This window comes from Parasteatoda tepidariorum, chromosome 1 (genome assembly GCF_043381705.1).
Source record: "Parasteatoda tepidariorum isolate YZ-2023 chromosome 1, CAS_Ptep_4.0, whole genome shotgun sequence".
NCBI classification, from domain to species: domain Eukaryota; kingdom Metazoa; phylum Arthropoda; class Arachnida; order Araneae; family Theridiidae; genus Parasteatoda; species Parasteatoda tepidariorum.
This window is the reverse complement of record NC_092204.1, coordinates 52,142,303-52,168,121: the sequence shown is the minus strand read 5'-3', so window position 1 is coordinate 52,168,121 and position 25,819 is coordinate 52,142,303. Positions and strand designations below refer to the sequence as shown.

General features: G+C 26.8%; 2 protein-coding genes across 4 annotated transcripts in view; one reads left to right on the top strand and one right to left on the bottom strand.

The window, feature by feature from the left end:
• Window positions 1-9,190, bottom strand: part of LOC107439743 (membralin) — a 55,225-nt gene extending 46,035 nt beyond the window's left edge. Inside the window, exons 1-2 of one of the 3 annotated variants that reach the window (XM_016052428.3) lie at window positions 8,880-9,190; window positions 4,139-4,384 (exon numbers count right to left, since the gene is read on the bottom strand). In XM_016052428.3, coding sequence (XP_015907914.2) covers window positions 4,139-4,357 — 219 coding nt within the window. In that variant the 5' untranslated portion in view covers window positions 4,358-4,384; window positions 8,880-9,190. Of the gene's footprint in view, window positions 1-4,138; window positions 4,385-8,765 lie in introns of all 3 variants that reach the window. The other 2 variants (XM_043044324.2, XM_043044322.2) reach the window with 2 other exon arrangements.
• Window positions 9,191-9,369: 179 nt separating this feature from the next.
• On the top strand, window positions 9,370-25,368 carry LOC107439745 (BRISC and BRCA1-A complex member 1). The gene is made up of 8 exons (XM_043044321.2): window positions 9,370-9,961; window positions 14,442-14,500; window positions 16,256-16,376; window positions 17,316-17,397; window positions 17,491-17,515; window positions 18,351-18,465; window positions 19,705-19,791; window positions 25,112-25,368. Exons 1-8 carry the CDS (start codon window positions 9,590-9,592, stop codon window positions 25,292-25,294), a joined length of 1,044 nt encoding a protein of 347 aa, XP_042900255.1. The 5' UTR covers window positions 9,370-9,589; the 3' UTR covers window positions 25,295-25,368.
• The last annotated feature ends 451 nt before the right edge of the window (window positions 25,369-25,819 follow it).

Here is a 25,819-nt window from a genome sequence, read left to right as displayed (position 1 = left end):
TCAAGAAAACAGAGTCACCAATAAACAGTCTATTAAAAGTAAACAAATAAGCCGATGACTCTATTTACCATTAAAAGAAAGTAATCAGATTGTTTTTAAAAACTTAAGTTAAACTACTTTTCAAAAGAATCCAATTTTGTTATATTTTTATTTTAATGAATTAATTTAAAATCCTATTAAATGAACTTTTAAAAAATAGCAATAACAAAATAAAAAACATGCACTTTTTCTTTACTCTTTCACAGATTAAAAATCTGAATTAACTCATTATGAGAGAAATTAAAACTATTAATACAGATAAATTTTATAAAATAATTTAATTATGAGGGAAATGACAGTCTTGTAGGTTTTCTATTCCAATCAAAGCCATTCATTCTATGAAAAAAAATATTCAACTTTGAATTTCTGATATTACTATAAATGAAACAGAAAGTGAAAATTAAAAATACATAATCTATATAAAAAGCTATATAATCTAAATGATAAAGTGGCAATCTAATGTATGTAAAAGGCAAAATACAATCCCAGAAAAAGAATAGAATTTTTATCATTCCAGAGGCAATGGTAATAATATATACAGATGAAAGTTTCCCAAAAAAGATCCAAATTTGTTTCGTTCAAGTGGCAATAGTAATGAAATAACTGCATTAAAAAATTAAAATTTAACTAACTCATAAAATGAAAAAAAAAAACAATAGTACAACAAATGAAGTTCAAAGAACTGATCATATAATCCTGTTTTCGGTGCTGTTTCTTCCAAGTGACAGCTTAAATGTGAGTAAAATTGTTAATTTGTTATTTCATTTAAGCAAAGAAAGAATCAAATTATGCTTTATTGAAATGTTAATTCATCCCCTGCAATATTTATTTTAAAATTATTACATTTGTTAACTGAATTTTAACAAAATAAACAAACCTAAATAAAAATTATTGACAATACCTATTTGAAATAATAAAATTTCAACAAATTCAGTATAAATTTTTAAAAAGGGAAAAAAATAATACATTCGTAAGCATAAAGCACTAATGATTGACAATTAATACCAATCATCAGTGCAAAATTGTTTATTTCCAGTTATTTATTGACAAACATAAAGGCATTTGAAAAATATTGTATTGAATTTTAAATTTTTATACTTACCTTGTTTCAATTGTAAGGGAAAATATAGGCAGTGAAACTTATATAACAAGTTAACTAAAATGTAGTTGTATAAGTACAAAATCTTTTATAAATATATTACAAATAACATCAGTGTGATGTTACTTGTAAGTGCAATGAATTTTCTTGTTTTAAATTCAATTTTTTGAAAGGAAAAATAAATAAAAATATGGTATATTTTTACATAAAATAAAAATATTGATAATACTTATTTTAACTTTTGTTTGTATTACTTCTTTAAATAACTTAGTACATATAAGTTATCAATCAGACAATGTACTATGTATTGCTTAAACAAGAATATTAGACTACTATGTTTCAGAATCCAAAAAGAGATCAACAGCAAGCACTTCTAGTATACAATGAACTGAAACATTATCAAGTATTTAAACATCATTAGAGCCGTAACTTTTTTACTTAAACTTAGAAATATTGCTACTTATTTTAACTTTTGTTTGTATTACTTTTTTCAATAACTTAAGATTATATAATTTATCTCTGTGGCAGGATTTTTTTCTGGCTTTCTGGGACAAACCTCCTTAGCACTTATATCTTTCTGCAAGATATTTTAATAATAATAAATTAATATTACTAATTTGTAATGACAGAAGAGCTTTGTGTTTATAAAAACACCCTCCCTGCATAGAAAAAATGGAATATAATATTTCTTTTTTAATTGTGAATGTAATAATAATAAAAGAATTAATTCTAATATTATGGGCAATACTCTCGCATTTTGAAGGTAAAAAAAAAGCACTAATTATTTCCTTATTTGCAATTCAAGTGATCATTGCAGAAATTTAAAAAAAAAATAATAATAATAATAAAAATAAATAAACAAATAAAATCCTGAAATCTGTGGCTATAACTGCCAAAAGAAAGATGAACGACAAAAGCACATGGACTTTCAAAGAAATCCAGAGAATCAGACTCTTCAAAAAGAAATTATTCATGCATCCCTAGCAGCAAAATAGGTCCCCATTTAGCCAATATTCACGAATCTCGTCTTAATAATTGCTCAAAGAACCGTTATTTTTCCGATATTGCCCCTGTATAGAATTTTCCGATTCACACGATATTTCACAGCCACTTTACAACCAATATCAATTCTATATAGAATTGTCAGACTCACCCAATATTTTATATCCATTATTAAGCCAATATCGGTCCTATATTGGCCAATGTTGGCCCTATATAAGCCATTCTGGGACCAATATTAAAAAATCTAGACATCCCAATATAGGTCCCTAGGCGCATGTTCTTATAGGACTCATACTGAACCAATTTTGAGCCCAACTGGGGCAAAGTAAAAATGTTGCAAGGTATGTTTCGTGATTCACTTGTTATAATAAATAATATCATATTAAAAATATTGGATTTTAAAAACTATGTAAAAACTAATAGCAATAACTGAAAAAAAAAATTATCAAAAGAATCATTCATCAAAAAATAAATGCTCTCATGTCTGTTTCGAATTTGAATAAGATTACCAGACTACTATGTTTCAGAAGCTAAAGAGAGAACAACAGCAGAAAAATGACTTCCAGTATACATAGAACTGAAACACTATTGAGTTTTCAAACCTCATTGAAGCTTAAACTTTTTTATTCACTGAAATTGATTTTACTAGTAACTTTTTCACATTATTATTTTTTTTCTTCTATATTCACAAAGCATTTCAACCTCAAATTTTGGAGGAAAAATTCAGAACTTATAAAACAGTAGAAAATCATCAAGAATTTAAAAGTTGCTTTAAAAGTTATGCATAGTATTAGAACATTTGGGACATTTTCAAAAAACTTACACTTTTGATGTGTCATGACTTTAAGTAATTTTAATTTCTGAAATAGAATTCCAAATAACATTTTTAATCATTCAAATTAATTTACTATATGTCTTTAGTAATTTTAAATACATAGAATTTAATATCTTAAAATAATGCCTATGTAATACTACGTTAAAGTGCCAGATACTACTGAAAATTTGCTATGTCCCAGCCTTTTTAGCCTCTTATACAGCTGCAAATAACACATTTTCAGTCAAAGATGAGTAAACACACTATTTCAATAAATCTTTTTTTAAATAACACTGTGACGCATGTTTTTCACTAATTTTATTTTTCTGCTATTGACAAGGAATCTTAAGATATAAATAAAATATTGGTAATTCAATTGGAGTAAACACTTTCTATTGAGAAATTTTAAAACTGTTTTAGTTTTTTAACTTGAAACGACTATTGACAAATTTGACATTTTGAAAATGTATAATTATTCCATTTGAGAAAAATCCTATGTTTTTATGATGGATTAAAATTCTCTTTTATTATGTTAATGGTAACTTTATTTATTGACTTAATTTAATATTTTATTACATATTAAGTTTATTAAAAAAATATATGCAGATATCAATATTTGTATGACTAAAATTCAGTAATTTTCAACACAAGAATATTTAAAAATTTAGCTCTACTAATAGCCTACCCCTTTGTTTACTTTTTTCTATTTATTTCCAACCATTTATTAAACTTTATTTTTCTATATAATTTAACAAAAAACAATTTTAATGATTTACAATGTAAATTTGACTAACATTGACACTTGATAACATATAGTATAAGTTAATGTTTCATATTTTAATTTCATGTTCAAAATAAAAAAAAAAGTGCATTGCGGTTTTATGGACAAGAAACATTCAAAGGGTAGTTGAAATTTTTATAGGAAGTAATTCAAATATTTTTTTAAGAGAAATTTTTCAAGATGGGTCTCCATTTTGAAAATGATCTATTTGTAATAATAAATTTTAAAAAAAAATTTAAAAAGTGTTATTTAACATAAAAACAATCAACTTTGAGCTAATTTGTATCTAAAACTTGTGAATGTTAAAAGAAAATAAACATAGTATAACATATCAAATGCATAATACTATACAGATAAATTCATACAATTGAGATATTCTAAAAATTCTAAAACAAAAACTTACAAGAGCTAAAGAAATAATTTCAATTAACTTTCTCAGAGTTTCTCCAAATGTTGATGCATATGCCACGGTCATTTTTTCAAAAAGGACTTGAAATAGTCTATCTCTTACTATCCATAAAGTATTTTGATTATTATTGTTATTATGAAATTGATCTCTGTTCAGTGGTAATGAATCCATGTCCATCAGCAATCTCTCCGCTGGATGAAGTTGGTTTGGCATATTTTAAAATATATTATCATCACATGCCTGAAATATGAAATTTAACTAATAAAGATACAAATAAAGAGATGCTTCGTGATGAATATTAAATGATAAATTTATTAATCTAAGAAATAAGATGAAATTTTTCATAAATTTGCTAACAAAAAAATAATAAGAATTTAGAGAAATGCATGAAATTTTACAAATACACAGAAATTCAACGATTTTTCTAAAATAAAATAACTAGCTACTGAAAATTTACACAAGCATTGGAGCATATTTTTTAAAATGATTAGAGGTTTAATTTTATAGTTGCTAACCATCCTTAAATTAAAAAAGAAAGGATTAAAAAAAAGATCAGAATATATGCATAGATACATAATCAACTTGATTTCAAAATAAAATATAAGTTATAAGTACCTCTGCTTGTTATCTTTAAAATCAAAAATGAATTACATTTATTATATTTCAAGATGAATATGTGGATTAGTAGAAGCAATTTTAAATCAGAAGTCAATTCACATCATTAGAGGTAGAAAGTGGAAAGTGAGTGAAGCATGATAAATAGCTCAAGGATCAAGTTCAAGGAGATTTAATAATAGCTCAAGCAATGATGAAAAAAAAGCAGTCAACCACATCTGTGTTAACATCTGTTACAAGAAAATATTTCACAGTTTGAAAAAAAAAAAAACTGAAACTTTGAAGTAATGCCACAAAAAAGTTTGGAAGAATTTAATGTTCCTCTGCCTCCTGCAATGGAAGCATACATTACAACAAAAATTATAAAAGACTTTAAAGCAATTGATTTTTCAATCTAATTTGTTATTTTGCTGATGAAACTAAGATATTTTTAATGCAGTTGATTTCTAAAATAAAACGCTGTTGAAAATACTTGTCATGATTAAATTAATTAATTTCTAATACAGTTTGTAATAACTGAAGTAAAAATTAGATATCATAAAATCATGATCTCTAAAAGTGTTTTTACCACAGAATTCAAAATTTTTAATTACAGTGGAGCATCGTTTATACGACTCCGAAGGGACCACCGAAAAACGTCGTATAAACAATAACGTCGTATAATAGATTTTTACTTCTAAAACTGAAACTAACTCTGCTTTCAGTAAATTTTAATGTTTAACGTGTTGATCTAAATAAATTTCTAAATTAGACAAAGCAAAACAAACAAATAACCAAAGAAGAAAAATTGCAGTGAGCAATTTGAATGTATGTTACCTTTAATTATATTTTCTTGCTAATAGTCTCTACAATGCTTTTAATAGCGAGTTGAACTTACTGCTCTCTATGATGCAATTTTAGATTTTTAATCACGGCCAAATCTAATGGCTGAAGCGCACTTGTGCAATTTGCAGGAACAAAGAGAGCTTTTACATTTTCCAAAATAAGTAGTATCGATGGGTGCGCTGGACATTGGTCTATGAATAGCAAAATTTTTCGTTTTTGCCTCCTCATAACATTAAAAATTACGGTCGTCATCCAAGCATCCTTGTTGGCACCCTTTTCTGTATCATTCATGTTGGCAAATTCCGCCCTTTTTTAAAATACACAAGAAAAAATAAAAAATTTATTAAGCGTGAACAAAATCTAAAAACCGACGTATAACCGATTCTGTGCGGCGTATAAACGATATATTTTTACATTAAAATGAATAGGAATGATTTGGGACCACACTAAAACGTCGTATAAATGTAAACGTCGTATAAGTGATCGTCGTATAAACGATGCTCCACTGTATATACTTATTTTGATGAAATGTGTAAATTCATATTTATATTGTAATATTGAATTTAATGTTTAGTTAATTTAAATAGATGCTGCTTTTCAAATCATCTTAGTTAGAACCGCAATATAAAAAATAAAAAGATGGATATGGTTAAAAATCAAAATAATCGATTTTTAACAAAGAAACAATATCAAAGTTAAGATCCAAAGGAAAAGAGTTTACACTTATATCTTGACACTAAACATGAATACTTTTAACATACAACAATGAATATCTATTTGATGGCGCAAAACCTCAAAACAGGACCCCAAAATTTAGAAACTTTTCTTTAAAGTAAAAAATTATTTATTATGAATCATGTCAAACATGATATTGAGGTAACTAATAAAATTTTAACATAACTTTAAAAAAATCAAAATTCTAAGCACATTGTAACAAGGTCATTTCTATTTATTGCAAAGTCTTTATTGTCATAGTAATTTTAGATGAATTGTTTGAAATAATGTGTATCAGAATAAAGATTTTTGCAAAATAACAAAAAATTAGAAATGATTATTCACATTGTAACACACATTATTAAACAATACTAAATTATATGAATTTATTCAACATAAGTGTACCTTCATTTTATTTTAAGATTTATAAATATAAAGTTTAAGCAGTGTTTTCACTACAGCGCGAGAATCACGCATATTTTTTTATTNACAGCTCATAGAGGGCCAAGGCCTACTGTGCCCATCTCAGTTTTCTTGACCTTGGGCTCTGGGGTGCAGGAGTAGACGTTCCAGTTAGGTGGTCAGCCGAACGCAGAACCCCCAATGTTTAGTTCCTAAGCGTGCTTGGTACTCATTTATCGACGGATGAAAGGCTGAGTCAACCTTGCCCGGCCCGAGGATACACATTATTAAACAATACTAAATTATATGAATTCATTCAACATAAGTGTACCTTCATTTTATTTTAAGATTTTACTAAATATAAAGTTTAAGTATCATTAGATACTTCCCAAATATACCTAACTCTTATTTATTTCATAAAATATATATAACATACACTTCTATTAACCATGAATAACTAAGAGTAAATTATATAAGAAACGTTAATACATTTTCATTTTTTTGAAGTTCTGACTCACAAACCATGGAATGACCACCAAGCTGATAATCGCTCTAAAGTTCATTTAAGAACACTTATTTCTATGGAATGTATTAATTTCAATTCTAAAAGAGCAATAATTTTTAAAGGTTTAACATCTATGTATCAGTATCTGCATTTATCTGTATTAGTTAAGTGAATTCCATCCCTAATTGACATCTATGACCATGAGCAAGCAGATCGCTTAGTCAAGGAGGGTTGTAATCACAGAAGTCAATGCCTTCCTCTTAGGCCGTTACCTGCTCAGAGCATCAATCTAAGATCAAATCTGCAATTTCAAAGGAGTGGAAGCTCTCCCTGTCACCACTGATATGCGGGCAAAGAGCTAGGCTCTTCATTTGTTCATCTCAGTTTTCGTTTGTTTCTCTCAAGTTTCATTCTCAACTTTCGTTTGTTTCTTGTTTCTCTCTCTCATTTTCAAGATTGGCAAGTGGACACACAAAGAGTCTCATGTATTTTGAGGGCTGGATGATTTCAGCAGTCTGGCTCTAAATGTCATGTTCAGCAGGCCTCAACATCATGGACAGCTTAGATCTTTCCAAGGGAGAATTATGTCCTTCTCCTCTTGTGATTCCTGATTTTCTGTAGGTCAGCGGTCTATTGCAGTGTCTCCAAAGTGTGGTACACGTACCCCCAGGGGTACAGGAACAGTTTAACGGGGGTATGTGTTCTTATGCGAAATATCTTTCAACAAACAAAAATTTTCTTTAAAAACAAAGCTAGCCATGAAAATTTAGGATTACACATTTTTCTATAAGCTATTTTTTGCTGAGTTTACATTGAATAATTAGGGGTGTCAACACCCAGTTGTAATTTTTAACTTTTGTGCAAATTTTTTTACAGTAAGAAATACATTCATTTTTTATTAGTGGCACACAGCATTACGAAGAATTTAGAAAGGGTACACGAAAGTCTGGGAAACACTGGTTTAATGGAACTTGTCTGACTGCGTCAGATAGTTGGAGGATAAGCCACAATCACAACAGTATCTGTGATAAAATAACTACCAAATTTTTGGTCACTTTCGAGCTGAGGGGATCAAGGAATTAAAATTTAAAAAAACATCACAATAAGGAATCAACTCAAAGAGTACAACAGTACAAGTTAATTCTTTTGGTACCTTAGCATTTGTAGGTGGTGTAAACAGATACCGATACAGATACCCCTTGTGAAGTTTCTTGATGAGTTTGTATTTCAGTAAATCCATAAAACATTAGAATATTTTTAAGAAACTAAAACTTACTAAATATTCATATTTAATGAACTAATAAGGCATCAAAATTCAACAAAATTAAGACTCATTAAAGACAAAATTCAAAACATACTTTACCAAGAATACATATTATTATTGACTAAAGCATGAAAGCAAAAGATGACTTACAAAACGTTAAACCAAACGCATATAAATAGATTATGAGTTATATTAAATATATAATCTTAAATTATAAATTAATATCAATAGGTCAAAAAAATTTATACTAATAGGTCAATTGGATTAAAAATTCCAGAATATCAAAACTAACTGACCTTAAATTGATTAATCAATTAAATTAAAATTTTTACTTATAACACTAAACATTCTCTTACATAAAGATCATTTTAGAAATAAATTTTAGATGACATGAAATGTTTTGATCTTACTCTTTACATCATATTACATCCTAGGTTAGATCATCAGGTCATCAGTTGAGTAAAGTTGCCCCAAGGAATAGAAGTCACAGAAAAACACAACAAATAAACAAATGTGCAGTTCACTTCCTGATTTCAGAACTTATGCCCTCGAGAATTAACGGACTCTTCTGCTGGTCTGTTGTCAAACTTCTTTTTTAATAATTATTATTATTAAAGGACGCCTAAGGGAAATTTTGTCTTTTATTAAAGAAAACAATAGCCTTTTTTCTCTGATAAGATCTCAATAAACACTTTTCATTGAACCAAGGATTAAAAATGAGGAAAATTATTTTTTAAAAAAAATCAAGGATGGTAAAAATCAGACAAAACAAAGCTTTTATAATTCTTTGAATCATTAAACTACTAAAATCATGTTTCAAATAAGAAATTTAATTGGAATATTTTATTTCTTTTTTCTTTAAAGACGATTTTATTTTACGAATTTACTGAAAAATAAACTGAAACGAAGTGAGTTGAAAGCTGGATTGTTGATTGTTTCTATTTTTCTGCATTCTGAGATGCACTTTTCTGAAGGAATGATTTAGTAAACTTTAATATTAAAAGGGAAATCTAATATACTATTATAATTGGTTAAAAATATGATGATTATTAAATTTTACTATATTATCGAATCTGTCATACTTTAAATTGGTGTTTATCCATAAAAAAAATTAACTAAAATGTCGTCTGCAAAAGAGGATGGCATGATAAATTTAAATAGCTTTGGAGATGTTGAGACAGCAGTTAAAACTAACATCAAAGAAGAGGAGTTAGAAATAAGTCCTGAATTATTTGCTTTAAAATGTTCTGTCTCTGTTCCCGACGATAAAAATGGGAAAGTTGAAAGTGATAAAATTGAGCTTAATAAACCGAGTGCAAAATCCGCAGAGAGTAAGAGTACATGTAATAATAGTCCTGTAAACACTGTACAACCTGAACTGAAAAACACTGCATCTGATTCACAGTCAGGGTCTTCGTCTAAACAAAATGTTAATTCTAGTTCAAAGTATGCGCATCTACCTGTGCCAAAAATCAACTGTGCTGAGAAAATTGTAAGTTAGAGTGATAACTTTACATTCATCCTTGCATTTTATTATTCTGAATTGTTATTATAAATCATGATGTTAATGTGAAACATATAAGAAAAGTAACCTAACTCTTTCCACATATTTATGCTTCAAGAATTTAATTAATATTTCAAGGGTTTAAACTCTTTTCTTCAGATAAATTCCTTGTTCTCATTTATTGCAATATTACCATATTGCTATCTGGCTATGCCAAAAACCGAACTGCTAATTTACTCAAATTTTTTTTTTAAAAAAGTGTAGAGATATACTGGGGGAGTAGCTACCAGGTATACCCTTCAAATTGGTTTTATTCCATGATTTTTTTTTTTCGCTGTTGCCAAAACTCGGCGATTATTTTAGTGCACATACTGATACGAAATTCTTCTCCATTTAAGTATTTATACATCTAACTGTAATATAAAAATTTAATAAGATTATAACATTTAGCAGTATTTTAATTGGATCAATAACTCCCATGATGTGAGTGTGATATTAAAGGAGAACTAAAATAGTTAGCTCTCATTATCATTTAAGTAATAAAAATCTTAAAATTATTCTCCTGTAAATAGTTATGGAATATTTCCATATCAGTACTTGTTTTTGCTAACTTTTTTGTACTTGGAATAAATTTAAAAATATGCATTTAATGGCTTTTCAGGAATTCACCATACGTCTTACCCTTTAAACTTTTTTTTTTGTTTAAGTTTCTTGCATATTAGTGTCCATTTGTAATTTGTTAGCAATGCATTTTAACATAGATACTACCAATATAGAAATCTCAATAACTTTATTGCTTTTGTCTACTGTATTATTTTTCTCTTAGAACATTTTTGTAGGGACATTTGAACTAGATCCTGATAGTACCAATGCCATATCATGATACTGTGCGGGTGGTTTTTCCTAAATTTTTACTTTTTCGGTTTTTAAGTGCATTCATAATTATGCATTAATTTCATCTGCACAGATGTTGTTTAGATCACAAATAAGATCAATTATTGAAACTAATATAAATAAAAACAATTTAATTCTAAGAGTTCAGAATATTAAAAAGTCTGAATATCATAAAAGAATATTTTAAATTACGCTGAAGGGAAAAGTTTTATTGTTAAGATGATTTTAAAGCATGTGCTTTACCAATCATGTATAAATATGCTGTTGTGTAAATAAGTTATGCCTAGTCATAATCTTAAAAATAAATTGAACCCTAAATCATATTAAACTTTTATCACTCTGGGTAGATTAAAGTTATGATTAGAAATTGTACTTCAACTTATTTTGGTGGATAAAAAAGTTTTTCTCTCTATGACAAAGCAAAAAAATATGTAAATATGCCTTGTGTTAAGTTAAAAACATGAGTAAATTAAAATTAAATAAAAGAAAAATTAATGTTTGCCATAATTGATAGTGTACTTATCTAATCTTTGAAATTAAGTTTAGAAATGAAAAATTGCATAAATCTAACATGAGCCAGTCAAATCATCAAAGAGAGTATCAAAATACGTCTAAAAACTTGCATAAACACCTTGCAAAAATTGTTAAAAACTGTATTTCTAGAAGCCATAAGCTTCTTTAATTTATTTTATTTTCTAATCAGCGAGTTTATTTAATACTTTTTATTCAATATCATTATTTGATAACAATTAGAATAATTTTTATTTATTGTAATTTTGCATTAAAATAATGAGGAGTTTTTTCCGATGTTGTAGATTTTTTTATGTATTACAATTATTTATATGTTACAATTGGGATAAAGTGGGTATATGTTTAAAAAACAAACATCTATTTTCACCTTATTAACTGAGATAATTTGTTTAATATTTTTGGAGACTGGTATTGCGACAAACATTTTTATTTAACTGATAAAAACTGATAAAAAATTTAGTGTTTATAAACTATTTGTTTATGATTAATTTATACAGTATGTTAGTTTAAGCTGTTGAACTTTCTTTAAAAACTGGCAAAAAATATTAATTTCAGTACAGCCTGTTAGAGGGACATCTAAAGTACAGGTCTACCTAGAAATTTAAGAATAAGTTTAAAAATTCAATTTATTATAAGTTATTTTCTAAGGTGTGTTAAAGTGGGTATACGGATAAGCTTAGATAAGTGTTTATGATAGTTTAAAAAAATGTCTAATGCTTGATATTTTATAATGCAATAGATAAAAAAATAATTTACTTCTTTGATTAATTTAACTTTTTAAAAAGAAGAATGAGGGAAGAAATAACATATATACTATACAATTAAAAATATTACCAAATAGCATGATAGTACAACTTAGTGAGCATATTTAAAAATATAGATGAGTTTTCACGTAAATTTCTGTCTTCATATGATAGTTTTTTCATGGAAAACAAAACAGTTCCTTTAAAATAGCTAAATTGAATAAAAAAAATGTCTGCAATAAATAGTAAAAACACTTTAAATTACCGCTATCAATATTTTTTACATTCTCAGCTTTCTAACTTTTAATGAAATTGTGTAGAGTTTAGCAAAATATACTGCATGTGATGTGAAACCAAACTTTAATAACCATGGATGTTAACTCTTTAATAATCCAAAAAAATTCTGCTTTTATTTTTTAAATATAATCATGATACATTTATTTAAGAGCATTTTTATTTCTAAAACAATATTTAAATATGTTTTTTTTTTTTTTTAAATATATATTAATTTTAGAACTGACATACTTTGGCATACTGACATACATGTTCCTTTGAATGCATTACCATAGAAAAACAATGCATCAAAATTTTCAGTAAAGTTAATTTAATGATTTCATTTTAGAGCTTTCTTTTTAAAAAACAAGCTAGATTTTATTCTTACTTACTTTATCCCACCTGACACTATATTATGTAATACAATGGTTTATCAATCTATTTTTCAGTGAAACATTTTTAAATAATAATGTTAAAAACATCTTTTTATTTAAATTTTTGTAAGCTTTTTTGTTGAATTTGTATAATTATGCCTATTTGTTTATTTTAATTTTGTTTATGATTTATTTACCCCGAAATTTTTTTTAATTATTTATTCATGTTTGTTTAAAATAGGCAAATTGTTTAAGAAGATTTAATGTGTAAAGGAATTTTTATTTTACCTGAAAACTTATTATGTTTTAAGATTTTTCTTTTTTTCATTTTGTCACAAATTTTTTGGTCTGTAAAAAACTTTTTCTTTGTAGTAACACTAAATTTCTTTCAGAATGAAATCTCAAGCAAAAACTATTCTTGCAACCTTTTAAAATGATTTTTGTCAAGCGAAATGCATGAATTTATATGGCATAGTTTTCTCTTTTTGCCACTTTCACTGATGGTGAGATGAAACAAGATTTTTGAAGAAGGTCTGCAGATTCAACACTCTAGTTCTAGCCTAGTGTAGTAGACATCTTGATCTGTTATTTATGTAGTTGGTGTTATTTACCTGGGTATGATCTAACAAAGTGTTATCTAAACAGAAGAAACAATGAAAATTATGAAAAAATACAACTGAAGCTGACGTCTTCAGGGGGTACCAGCTCCGGAAGCCATAAATGCAAAACCTTTTCTATTGAGGGAGCACGGCAAATGTCTAAATTGCTCTCTCTGTACACCAAAGGTTTTGCCAAAGTCCAGGAAGAGAATACAATACAAAACTTAAAATACATAAAGCAAATACAAAAGTATAAAATCAAGACTAATACATCAGAATAAAACGCACAAAAACTTACTTGAAACATAAATCCCATAACCAAATTACACTACTGACTGCCATACAACAACTAAATTGAAATAAGTGAAAAAACAATGCCCCCAAATTTGATGCGCAGGCAGAAGAAAAAAAGAGCGAGAAAGTGGTGACATCATTAATAGAAATGCTTAACCGGGGCAACTCACTCAAAACTTGATCTTGCCCTATTAAAGGAAAATACGAAACTAATAATTCTCAATCATTTTCTTAATTTTAAAATCAATATTACAAAAATTAAAAAGAAAACAATTGTTTTCTAAACTTTCCAGAAAATTACTTGTTGCCTCTTCAAAATCGTTGAATATGACAGTTTTAAGATATATCTATCTACCTTTAGTAATTTATTAATTTTAAATTAAAAATAAAATTCTGCCTTTATTAAAGCAAAAAGCTGTTTTGGTATTTTCTCGTTTATAATGTTCGGCTGCAAATAAGATTTACAATTTAACAAAAGAAGGCCTGTTTTCTAACTGAGAATAGCTTGTTCTATCTTTTGTTTACTTGAACTATTATGCATGTGTATTGTTTGAGTGTGTGCATTGGGGTTCTCCAGTTTGTTTGCTGACTTTAGATAGCCATTTTGCTTTTTAAAAAGGTAGTCCTTCCTAATTTTTTGGGATTTCAAGGCTCAAATGGTACCAGCAGCGCATATGGTTCAATTCAATTCCAGGTACTGTCGAATAAGTACTTATATTTGTTTCATAAATTCTCACTTTTGTTATTTTCTACATTTCAGATATTTTGCCTGGATATGTCGTCTGATATGGAACAAACACCATTTAGACTTGGTGACGGGTAAGTATTAATTTACTGGTTCATTCTTTATATGAGGTCTAATCAGGGTTCTCCAAGTGGGCCCACTTTGAAAAAACCCGCCTGGGTTTTATTGGGCGGGCCCACCTTGAAAAAACCCACTTGGAACGATAAGTGGGTTTTTTCAACAAAAAAAAATTTTTTTTTTTTTACTAAAACTTATTGTTTTGCATTTACTTTTATATAATTTATTGTGCAGCATAAATTTGTCAAATTGAGTTGCATGATTTTTATGATTAAGTTTTTAATATTAGTAAAGTAAAAGAAACTCGAATCTTCATATAATTTTATAGTAGGTACCAACTATTGAAAACTTCAAGTGGGTTTTTTTAAAAAGTAATATTTTAATGATATTAAATGAAATAAAAATTTAAATAATATACTCTGAAAAGATCAATTTTTCAAATATTGTTGCATGCTTTATATATTAATAAACAGGTTATTATTATTAATTCATATGTTTAAAAAAATTGAAAAGAAACAATTTTTTTCTTTTTTTACCAAGTGATACATTAACAAATTTAAACAGTTTTATTTTCTGGCTTTAAAAAAAAAAAAAAAATGCTAAAACTTTTTATCAGAGAACTTTTTAAAATTATTTATCTAAAAATGAAATCATTTTCCTAGGGTTAATTACTTGAAAAAAAATGGGACAAGTAACTGATACTCTTTATAATTATACGTAATTTTAATTTCACTTTCTGTTAATCGTATTATAAAAACATGGAAGACCATTAAATATTTATTCCAGTTTAATTTTATTACAGGTAAAAGTCAGATGAAATTTTAGTGTTTACTTATACAACACTATTTAATAAATAAAAATATTTTCACAGTAAAATTTATGAGCACTAAATGAAAAAACCCAATTTTCCCCGGGTTTTTTCAAATAAAACCCAATTTTCCCCGGGTTTTTTCAATAAAACCCAGGCGGGTTGGGTTTTTTCAAAAATCCCCGGGTTTTTTCAAACCCTGGGTCTAATGTTTATATCTTTTGTTTTATTTTAAAATCTCTCATATGTTTTAAAATAACTTTACTTTTTCAGATTCAGCATTGTCAGTCCACTAATTTCTTTCTTTTGTCCCCATATACCTGATAAGTTTTTTTTTTTCTTCCTGCAATAAACTTTATAAATGCCATTGGGGTACCTTCTAATGAAACTAACTGGTTTTAGATAACGCTAGTTTAATTTTACGAATTTTAAGAAAGGAAATCACATTAATTTGTAGGCACACAAGCAAAATAAAAATTAATATTTGATATGCTGATATTGATTTTTACTTTTGCATCAAAATGTTTTAGCATCTAAAATATTATGATGAATTAACATTATTTTTGATTGTAAGCAATTAAATAATCATTTTATAAAGAGCAAATTGTGGTTATGAATTTACTTTATTATAAACTTTAAGTTTTGTTATATTTTTTTATGACAGACATTTACCATGGTGGAGCATGTCATTCTACTCCACTTGTTGTAGAAGCCATAAGCAGAAGATTAATAGTATTACATTTATAATCTCGGTAATTTTAGACCCTAATGTATAGTTTTAATGTTCTTTTCATTAAAATAATGTACAAAATGGTCATTTATAAGTTTATAAGAATAAATACAAATTTTAATATTAAAATAATAATAATAAACTGCACACATTTCCTTTCTAGAGTTTTATTAATAAAGTAAATAAAGTAAAATAATACTAATAAGTATACCTAAGATTGTGTAATTTTTTTAGGTCGCAACACTCTCCTTTGAGCATGGTGAAGAGAACTATAGAATTGTTTATAGAAAATAAGCATTTTATTAGTAGAAAGCATGAATATTCATTAATGGTTTTGTATGAAAATGCAACATGGGTATGTATGTTTGACATCATTTTTATTCATTATCTTTTATATATAAATTTCACTATTATTTAATTTCTTATGTTGAGTGATAGTTCATTTTATTGGCTATACACTTAAACCAGTTTCATTTTTAATTAATTGTGTCAAATTATGAGTTATTAATATTATCTCAGCTTATGATGTGTGTTAAAAGTTGTGATTTTATATTTCTTCCTTTAATACTAAGGAAATATGCTCAAGAAATTCTATAGATCCTGTTAGTGAGGGGGGGGGTTGGCATAAGAAAACAAAATCGATAATCTTATTGGGTGGGGGGAGAATATATTGAGAAACTTTAGCTTCTGATGTGTGTTTAAAGTTGCGATTTTCTATTTCTTATATTAATACGAAGGAAATATGCTACGGGATATGAAAATGATTTTGTATTAATACTAAGGAAATATGCTTAAGAAATTCTATAGATCCTGTTAGGAGGGGAAATTGGCATAAGAAAACTAAATCTTTAATCTTGTTGGGGGGGGGCAATGAGGAAGAAAATTTTATTCACGGACAATTTTTACCCTGCTTAGGTTCCATAAAATTTACTTATTCATTATACACGTTTTTCTGCTTGTTGCTTTTCATGCTGAAAAGCTAGTCAGTAAACAAATGGGTAAAGTGATAGTTTATTAAAAGAACCATCTGCTTAATAATATGTGTGGCTTATTATTATAGGATTTATAACATAAATCTACATATCTCCATCTTATTTTACATTAAACATAAGAAGTATTTTCAAGATTTAAAATAAAGGGATTGTTAATTTATTTTCTGGAACGATTTAATGTCTTTTCTTAATTAACTCCTTGGCTTTAGTTAAATTCTCAACCCCTGTTATATACTTATATTTATTTATTTTCTAATAAGATTTAAAATATAAATGCAATGTGTGTATTTTTCCCCAATTAGGTGAGAGAATTTACAAATGACCCAAAGGAGGTTATCGAGTCTTTAGAAGATTTGAGTGAAACTCAACCATGCTCAAGCTGCGGTATCCTTTTAAATAATCGTATTTTATTTTATCCAATAGTTTTTGTGTCATTTTATAAACATTATGCTTGTAATTTCTTTAACTTGAGATTAGATTTAGCCTCTATTGTTACATTAATGTAAGTAATATTTTTCTCTTTTAATAAAATAGCTATTATGTTTATTAAGAATTACACTGTTACTAAAATTAAATATCTCTTTCATTCTAATTTAAAATATATATATACTATTAGTTATTTTGAATCCCTATTTTGTAGGGAATGGTGTGAGATTTAACAATCAAATAAGATTTTTGCACTATTTGAATTTATTAAAAATTGTCATTAACATTTGCAATTTTTTGTTTCATTTGTTGTGCATAAAATAAAAAGAAGATTGAAACCATGTAAATTTATTTTGAATTTAAGTCTTTGTTAAAAGATAGTATATTATTTAGATTATTGTTCTTCTTTTATTTTGATTACTTTATCATCACAAATTCTACTAAATTTAATATAAATTGAAAGTATAGTTGATAATTACTTTTTGCATTAGCAAAAAATTATACACTTCTTAAAGTTTTTCTTTTTTTAAGAAGTAATATCTATCTACAGGACATTTTACCTTAGCTAACTTAGTTTTACCTATACTGCAAGTTCGTTATTTTGATAATGAAATAAATAGAGCAAAAGTTGATTCAAATCTTATTGTATTAACCTAATAGACTTTTCTTTACTTGCAACAGCCTATAAATTAACTTTGTCCTTTGTAATATCAAATAAAACATATATTTAACATCAAAATTATTCTAATCAAAATAAAAATGCGAAAGATATAATACATAAGAAACTTAAATACTATACTATGCATGTTATACTTAAAGAGCTTATTATTTTCTTACGAAAAAATTTAAGTGTATCTTGATATTTTTTCTATTATATCAAAATTACTAACTGCAGTTTTATATTATTACAGAACAGGGAAATATGAAATGACATTACCAAAAAAAATATCTCTACTGCCTTGTATATTTAGAGTGATTCTTATATATGGACGATCTAGTTGTATGATACATTTTTCTGATGAAGAAGTAAGCATAACTCTTGAATTTTGTGTTAAGATATTAAAAATGTTTACTCATAGCAAACCTAAGCTTAAAAATTGCTTATAGTATACGTGATGTTCCGCAACTATGGTATAGTTTACATTATTATTGTTTATAAGCATGTTAAACAAAATTGGCTGCATTATTAACAGTATTAAAATTAACTTGTTAAACAAACATATACAAATTCTATTGATAAAAATAGTAACTATGAGGAATTTCATAAAAAGAACTTGAAAATCCTTTAAATTTATATTATGGAATTAATTATGTGTGTTAGTGAAGATAAGAATTAAAACCAGCTTAGCATTCTTGTTGGCCTGTGTTTCTCCAAACATTTTTGTTGCAACCTTTGTGCACATTTTTTTCTATTTTTTATAACTTAGTTCATATTTTTGTCTTTTTATTCATTATAGAAACAAAGTATTTAAAATTTATAAGACATTTAAATTGCAGTTTGATACTTCATTCATAAATTCTCAATTATTATTTTTACAACTATTAATAATTCAACTTTTTTATCTTCCACTAATGCCTAGTAGCAGGTGGTAAAAAATATATATACATTTTTTATTCTTATTGTTTTATGTGTTGATATATATTGAAGTGGTACTTAAGTGTTTGAGTATTGGCTCTCGAATGAAACTTTTCATTCTTATAGCTTAAAACTTCTTGTTAAGATATTTTTTGTCAATTTCCATCTCAATACTAAGAACTATTGAACCATACTGTTACATTTTTATTCTTTTTATAATAATATTACTATAGAAAGTAATTTGTAGTAGCTTTGGTTCTCATGCTATAGAAAGTAGTATTTACAATTTGTTGTGAATCGTAATAAGTGTAAGTAGTGGATATTGGTTTAAATATTTTTGATTCTTTTGTAAAAGTGCTTACTTTAATTAAGTATATTAACCATGAATTATTAATTTTAAAAAATTGCCAATATATGCACTAGAAAACATTATTCAATAAAACCATTAAAAAGTGTAAGCAAGCTAACCGTGGTCTTGGTAATGCTTAAAGGTTAGCTTTGTTTCTCGAAATAAATAAATGTATTCTTCTTTTCTAATTACCAATGTAATTGAACAGTTTATTGTTTTTATGGAAGCCTGAGAAGTATAAAATTTTCTTTATTTATATTTGAATAGATTTGTGAATTAATTATAATAAAACTATCAGTATATTTATTTCCTAAATGCATCATGTTATTTTTTTATACAGGCTAAGGAGTTTTTGGTCAATTATCCCTTTATATATCTTGATATTATTTATATCCATGAACCTCCCACTGATGACAATAAATGTCAGGTATGTTATTGAATTCTTATATTAAAAAATTTTTATGCCTGCATTGTGTAATGAAACATTGTAACTTTTATTATTGGTTTTTAAAAAAGATTGTTGTTAAAATAGATTTTTCATCAAAAAATGTCTTCATTGCATAACTTCCCCGGGGCAGAATCACAGCGACATTGTTGCAGAATATTACAGAGTTCTTGCAGAAACAATTTTATTTTAAGAAGTAAAGAATTTTGGTTTTCTGCAGAAATGTTTTATTTTTAAAATTATAATTAAAAGATGCCTTTTTTCACACATCAGAGGGGAAAGTCACAACTACGGATTGCACGATTTTCTTTATTTATTTTATAATGTGATGATTTGCAAAATGCAAAAGAGGAAATATTTAGTGTGTTGTCTTGTCGAGTAAAATGTAAAAATCTTGCCCATGATATTAGAATTTTTAAAAAATATTACATATTCATTTAAAAGTTAAATACAATTTTATTTTATTAGAATTTTTTTTTGTAAGCACAAAATTTTTGTTACTTTAAATTTAGTTAGTAACATGTATATTTGTTATTATCAAAAGTATCTTGCGGAAAGATATTAGTGCTAGAGAGGTTCTGCCACAGGGCATGACTTAATCTTTTTTTCTTTTTTTTTTAACTTTATGTTTGTAATTTTATTATTTCATATTGTTAAGTTTATAGTAGAAGATCTATGTAATACAGTTCTATTAACCATAATACTCCATTACTTTTCTGATCTAAACAATTAAAATTGCATTGAAGAAATTTTTGAGACCAAGCAAGAACTATTAACTATTCACAGGATGCAAAAAGAACTATGTACTAAGAAATTAAGCTAACCAAAATTGATATATTTTTTTATGATGATTCTAACATTCTAGATAATTTCATTGTTTTTATAATCTTTGAAAAAAAGATAGACTTATGTGCATGTTTTGTGTTTTAAAGTAGTTTGCATTTAAAAATTAAATAATTAAATGTTTAAGAGGAAAGCATAATGTTATGTCAAATGATCTATGTAACCAAAAATTTTATATAGTGCCAATCGTCAAGTTTCAAGATTTGTTTTATAAAGATCTTCTAATTAACTAACTTTCATTTGAAACTGTTATAGTTATAAATGGTATCAGAGTATAGCCCCAATTATTCAGACCAAGGCTGATCTAGATAATTGAACAACTTCAAAAAACAGCTATAACTATATTTTTGGGGGTATCTTTTTCCCCTGTATTTCTTTATGCTAAATTGAATAAGACAAAACCTAAATTGATCGAACAAATGGGGTTTTGTTCATACAAAGTACAAATTAAAAATAGTACTTTTTATGCAAAAAAAAAAATTTGAAACTTTAAAAATGTTAGTCATGTTGATTCATTTTTGATCACTTTAGATTAAACATAAATTTATTAGAAACTCTGCTTCTAAACTGATTTTCACTTGCCTTGATATTTAAATCAAATGTATATAAAAGTTCAAACATAAAATTGTATTTTTGTGCTCAAAGCACTTATAACTTCTTATCATTTTGCAGTTGGTTACATTTCATTTTTAAAAAACTACATTTAAAACAAATTTGTCTAAATGTCAATATTTAATTTTGTCCCCTCGTTTACACCCTTTCCTCTATGCTAAAGCCTGTCACAAGATTTTATGGGATTTTTCATGTGTATAAAATGTGTGCAATCATGTGTAAGACCTCTATAAACAAATTTCAATGGATCTTGTCTTATTTTCAATGTCCAACTTCAAGCCCTAACTTGGCTGTACAAAATATTCATTATGTAAATTTTTTTGCTAAGCCTATATATATAAGTAATTTCTAAACTAGAGAAACAACTAATATGGTATAACTAACTGTAATGGAATTGTAAATGTAAATTAGAAGTATCTACTTATTTTACATTATTGAATGACGTAATTATTTGTTTTCAAGACTAAAATATGCAACTTCGGAATTGAATATATTTAATTATGCTTACTCAAGTCATTTCTATTTTATTTTAAAACTGTTGCACTTCTATTTTTTCCTATTCATCAGAAGGCCCCAAAAATCAGACAAAATAAGGAGAATTATACTATCATTCTGTATGGAGACAGAATCAAACAAAATTCAGAGAATTTTATCACACTCAAACTATCATTTCTTTTTTCCAGTATGAACTGCCCCCAAAATAATGATCAACAACAACCTACCTAAAAATGAATTTGAAAAGAAAAAAGAATCCAGAATATAAGCTTAAAGAATTTGAAGCTAAAAACTTAAACTTTTTGAAACTGCTGAAAAGAATAATTTAGAAATTGGAAAAGAGATTGCAAGCCACAAACTTTGGAAAACGCTTTAAAGCACTTTGGCTAAGCAGTATTAAAAAAAAAAAATTTAAAAGAACAGCAAAAGGACGACTAATTGAAACAACTATTAATTCAAATGTTATCCAAAGCAGTGGCAAGAGATCTGGGTTCACCAAAACACAGGTTTTTTAAAGAAAACCTAGAAGAAATAAAAGACAGTTTTTTCAGCTTTTGCCACGTAAGTTTTTCTGGTTTTGTTGGGCAAAAATCCAATTTTGCACGAGGATAAGTGGATTTTCCAAGATAGTATGAAAAGACCTTCTATCCGAAGATAAGTGGATTTTTTCAAATGTGTACTTTTTATATACTGAAACAATATTGCTTGATTATTACCAAAGGGATTATGAAGAAGAAGAAAAAGCCAAGGGTGCCATTTTATGGTGAAGGTTATTATTTCCAGTGTGGATGGAGGTGGAGTTTTAAGGTGTGGTTGGAGTTTGCATTTGGTATAGTGGATTAGTTGAAGATATTGACAAATTGAAGATTGTGAAAACAGAAGGGTGATGAAAATAATACTTGAGCTGGATCAGAAATAATAAAAAGCTTTTATTTATTATATATTTGCAGAGCTCGAGTTACAAAATATCATTCATAAGAATTTCAGTTTAATAAGTTTTGCATAGTAATATTAAAATAGGTCAGGCCATGGGAGACAAATCCCCCACAACCTGCCTAATCAAAAGCCAAATTAAAAGTACGTGTAATTTGTTCCCGACGGACACAGAAGCATGGGTAGGAGATCCAAAATTGGCAATTTATTAAAATATAGCATAGCCAAAACAAGGCCAACCAGCATATCAATATTGGGTTTAAAATAATACCTTGGCGATCACGAGTCGCCAACAAATTTATGTGAATTATTACAACCATGCAACCGAAACATTTAGCCGTTGGAAAATTAGAATAAAAAGTTATAAATAGATTTTTGTTTTCGATTAAAGGCGACAGTGAATTAATATGTCTGCATAATAATGAAATAAAAAAGTATCCGTTACATTGATCTGGAAGAGAAGAAATAAATATTTTATGTTTGTTTTAAAAAGATTAAGTTTGTGATTTATTTTAAATGTAATTCTATTAATAAAAAATCAGCTTAAGTAATGAAAGATATTTTAAAAGATAGAAAATAAATATGTGTATGCCAATTCTGGCATCACAGGGATTAATAAATGAAATGGTTATGAGATTAACTATTTCAGTCTTTATTCTGCCTTCTAAATGTAAAATGAATTGCATAATGATGAAGTTGCTGAAATGGTTCTTTGTAATGATATTAAGTGTTACGTTATTAGTTTTAAGTTACAAATAAGGGCGTAATTTGCTTTAAATTTAAAATGGAATTTCTAGAGACATTGCATACATTCATAAAATGAGATGCACAAATCTTTCTGTGGCACATGGTATGTTCATATGTATTTTTCGATTTCTGAATTCTTTATATGGCTTACAATGTACAAAAATAATTTTTTCTTTTATATTTTTTGCTTTAGAAATGTATGAAAATAGAGAAGTTTTAAATATTTGTTTTCTAAGCATTTCAAGTATAAAATTTAAGATTTTAATTAACGTATGAAATGTTCATTAAATTGAATTAATAATTATGTACGAATGAACATATCATAAACAACCAATACCTACAGTATGCATTCACATTCCATTAATAAATAATTTCATTATATGATCACTATATAATCTAATCTTTTTTTTTGTAATTAGCAAATTTTTTTTCCAAATGAAGTATTAGCAAACAAAAATAAGATTCACAAATATTGAATAAAATACTTTTTTAATTCTCACCAAAATATGACATATAAGCTTAATCTCAAATTTCATGAAGCTAAAAATTTAAAATATCGGAAAGTCTCACTGTTTAAAAATGAAATTTACATCTGAAATTATAAAATTTACATCTGAATCATGAAATTTACATCTGAAATTGAGTGGGAATTCTGTAAACTATATGCATTTGTTAACAAGACTAAAATATGCAACTTCGGAATTGAATATATTTAATTATGCTTACTCANAAAAACCTCTATATTAGTTCTAGTAATTGCTTAATGACATTTTGTTTAAGTAAACTGAAAAATGAATTAAGTAAAGAGAATCTTATGGCTGTTTATAAAAAAGAAGTGACATACAGATTTAAACAGGCAGTTACTGATTATCATTTGCTAGCTTATATGCTGCATCCAAAGTATTTGGGATTGAAATTATCATGTTCTCAAGAAGAAAGTGCTGGAAATTTACTCGCCAATATTAACCCAGATTTTGTACCTAATGTCATAGCTTTGCAAAACAAATCGGCCCCATTTCCTGAAATTTATTTTTCCAGTGAAGTTTTGACAACTACCCCAGCTACTACATGGTGGTCCAGTTTTAAAAAATATGCAATGGATGAGAGTTTCACAAATCTTGCTTGTTCCTTGATGGCAATGCCTGCTAGTTCTGCTGGACTTGAGAAAATCTTCTCAAATTTCTCGTTCATGCATAGCAAACTGAGAAATTGTTTCGGTTTAGAAACTGCATCAAAATGTGTCTTTTGTTACAGATTTCTGCAGAGTGCAAACAATGTAATATTTGAATTTGAATGGTGATAATTTTGTAAATAAATTGTACTTTGTTTAACATTTAATTGTTTTTTCCATGAATTATCCATTGTATGTCAATCTCAATACTTACTTTTATGTCATTTTCTGAATTTCTGCCACAAATGTGGCAGAAAAGGGTTTCTGCCATGCCAGTTTTAACTGGTTTCTACCAGTGGTTTTAACCACCTCGGCAGAAACTTGCCAACCTTGATTTGTTCTGGTGTTAAAAAATTTATAATACCTTCAAAGTTTCTTAACTAATATTATAACTGCCCTTACATTAATTTGAAAGGGGGGAAAAGAAGACAGACTTTCTTTAAATGTTTTTCTGTTATATATAAATTCGTCTTTATTTTATTTATTATAATTTTTTTTTAGGAAATCTTTGAAGCCTTGTGTGACTTAGATGCACAAAATAAATCTTATATTTTTGAAGTAACTCGCAATACAACTAAACTACATAACTGTATGGCAAAGTTATTAGCTCATCCTATGCAACGCTGTACCCAAAAAGATGCCTCCTATAGAATACGTTGTCCTGCTTCTGAAGTAGCAGAATAAATCATTTGTATAAAAATTCATTTTAAATATATTTTTCAATTTTTATGTGATAAATAAAACATTTCTTTATCTTATGTGTTTCTGTATTGTCCATCCTGTTTACCATTAAATATGGTTTTTGAAATGTTCCCAAAGCATTACAAATAATGAAATTATCTCAATGAATAATATAACTTTACATTTATTTAATTTTGATATGTATTTTAAACTTCATATTTATTGTTTTATGAGCATATATTTCAAACATTTTTTCTTTACTACATTTAAAACAAATTTGTCTAAATGTCAATATTTAATTTTGTCCCCTCGTTTACACCCTTTCCTCTATGCTAAAGCCTGTCACAAGATTTTATGGGATTTTTCATGTGTATAAAATGTGTGCAATCATGTGTAAGACCTCTATAAACAAATTTCAATGGATCTTGTTTTATTTTCAGTGTCCAACTTCAAGCCCTAACTTGGCTGTACAAAATATTCATTATGTGAATTTTTTTGCTAAGCCTATATATATAAGTAATTTCTAAA

Coding starts and splice junctions, on each gene's coding strand:
- LOC107439745 (XM_043044321.2), top strand. CDS start 9,590: ATGTCGTCTGCAAAAGAGGATGGCATGATAAATTTAAATAGCTTTGGA. Junction 9,962..14,441: donor TCAACTGTGCTGAGAAAATT/GTAAGTTAGAGT, acceptor TCTACATTTCAG/ATATTTTGCCTGGATATGTC. Junction 19,792..25,111: donor CTGATGACAATAAATGTCAG/GTATGTTATTGA, acceptor ATTTTTTTTTAG/GAAATCTTTGAAGCCTTGTG.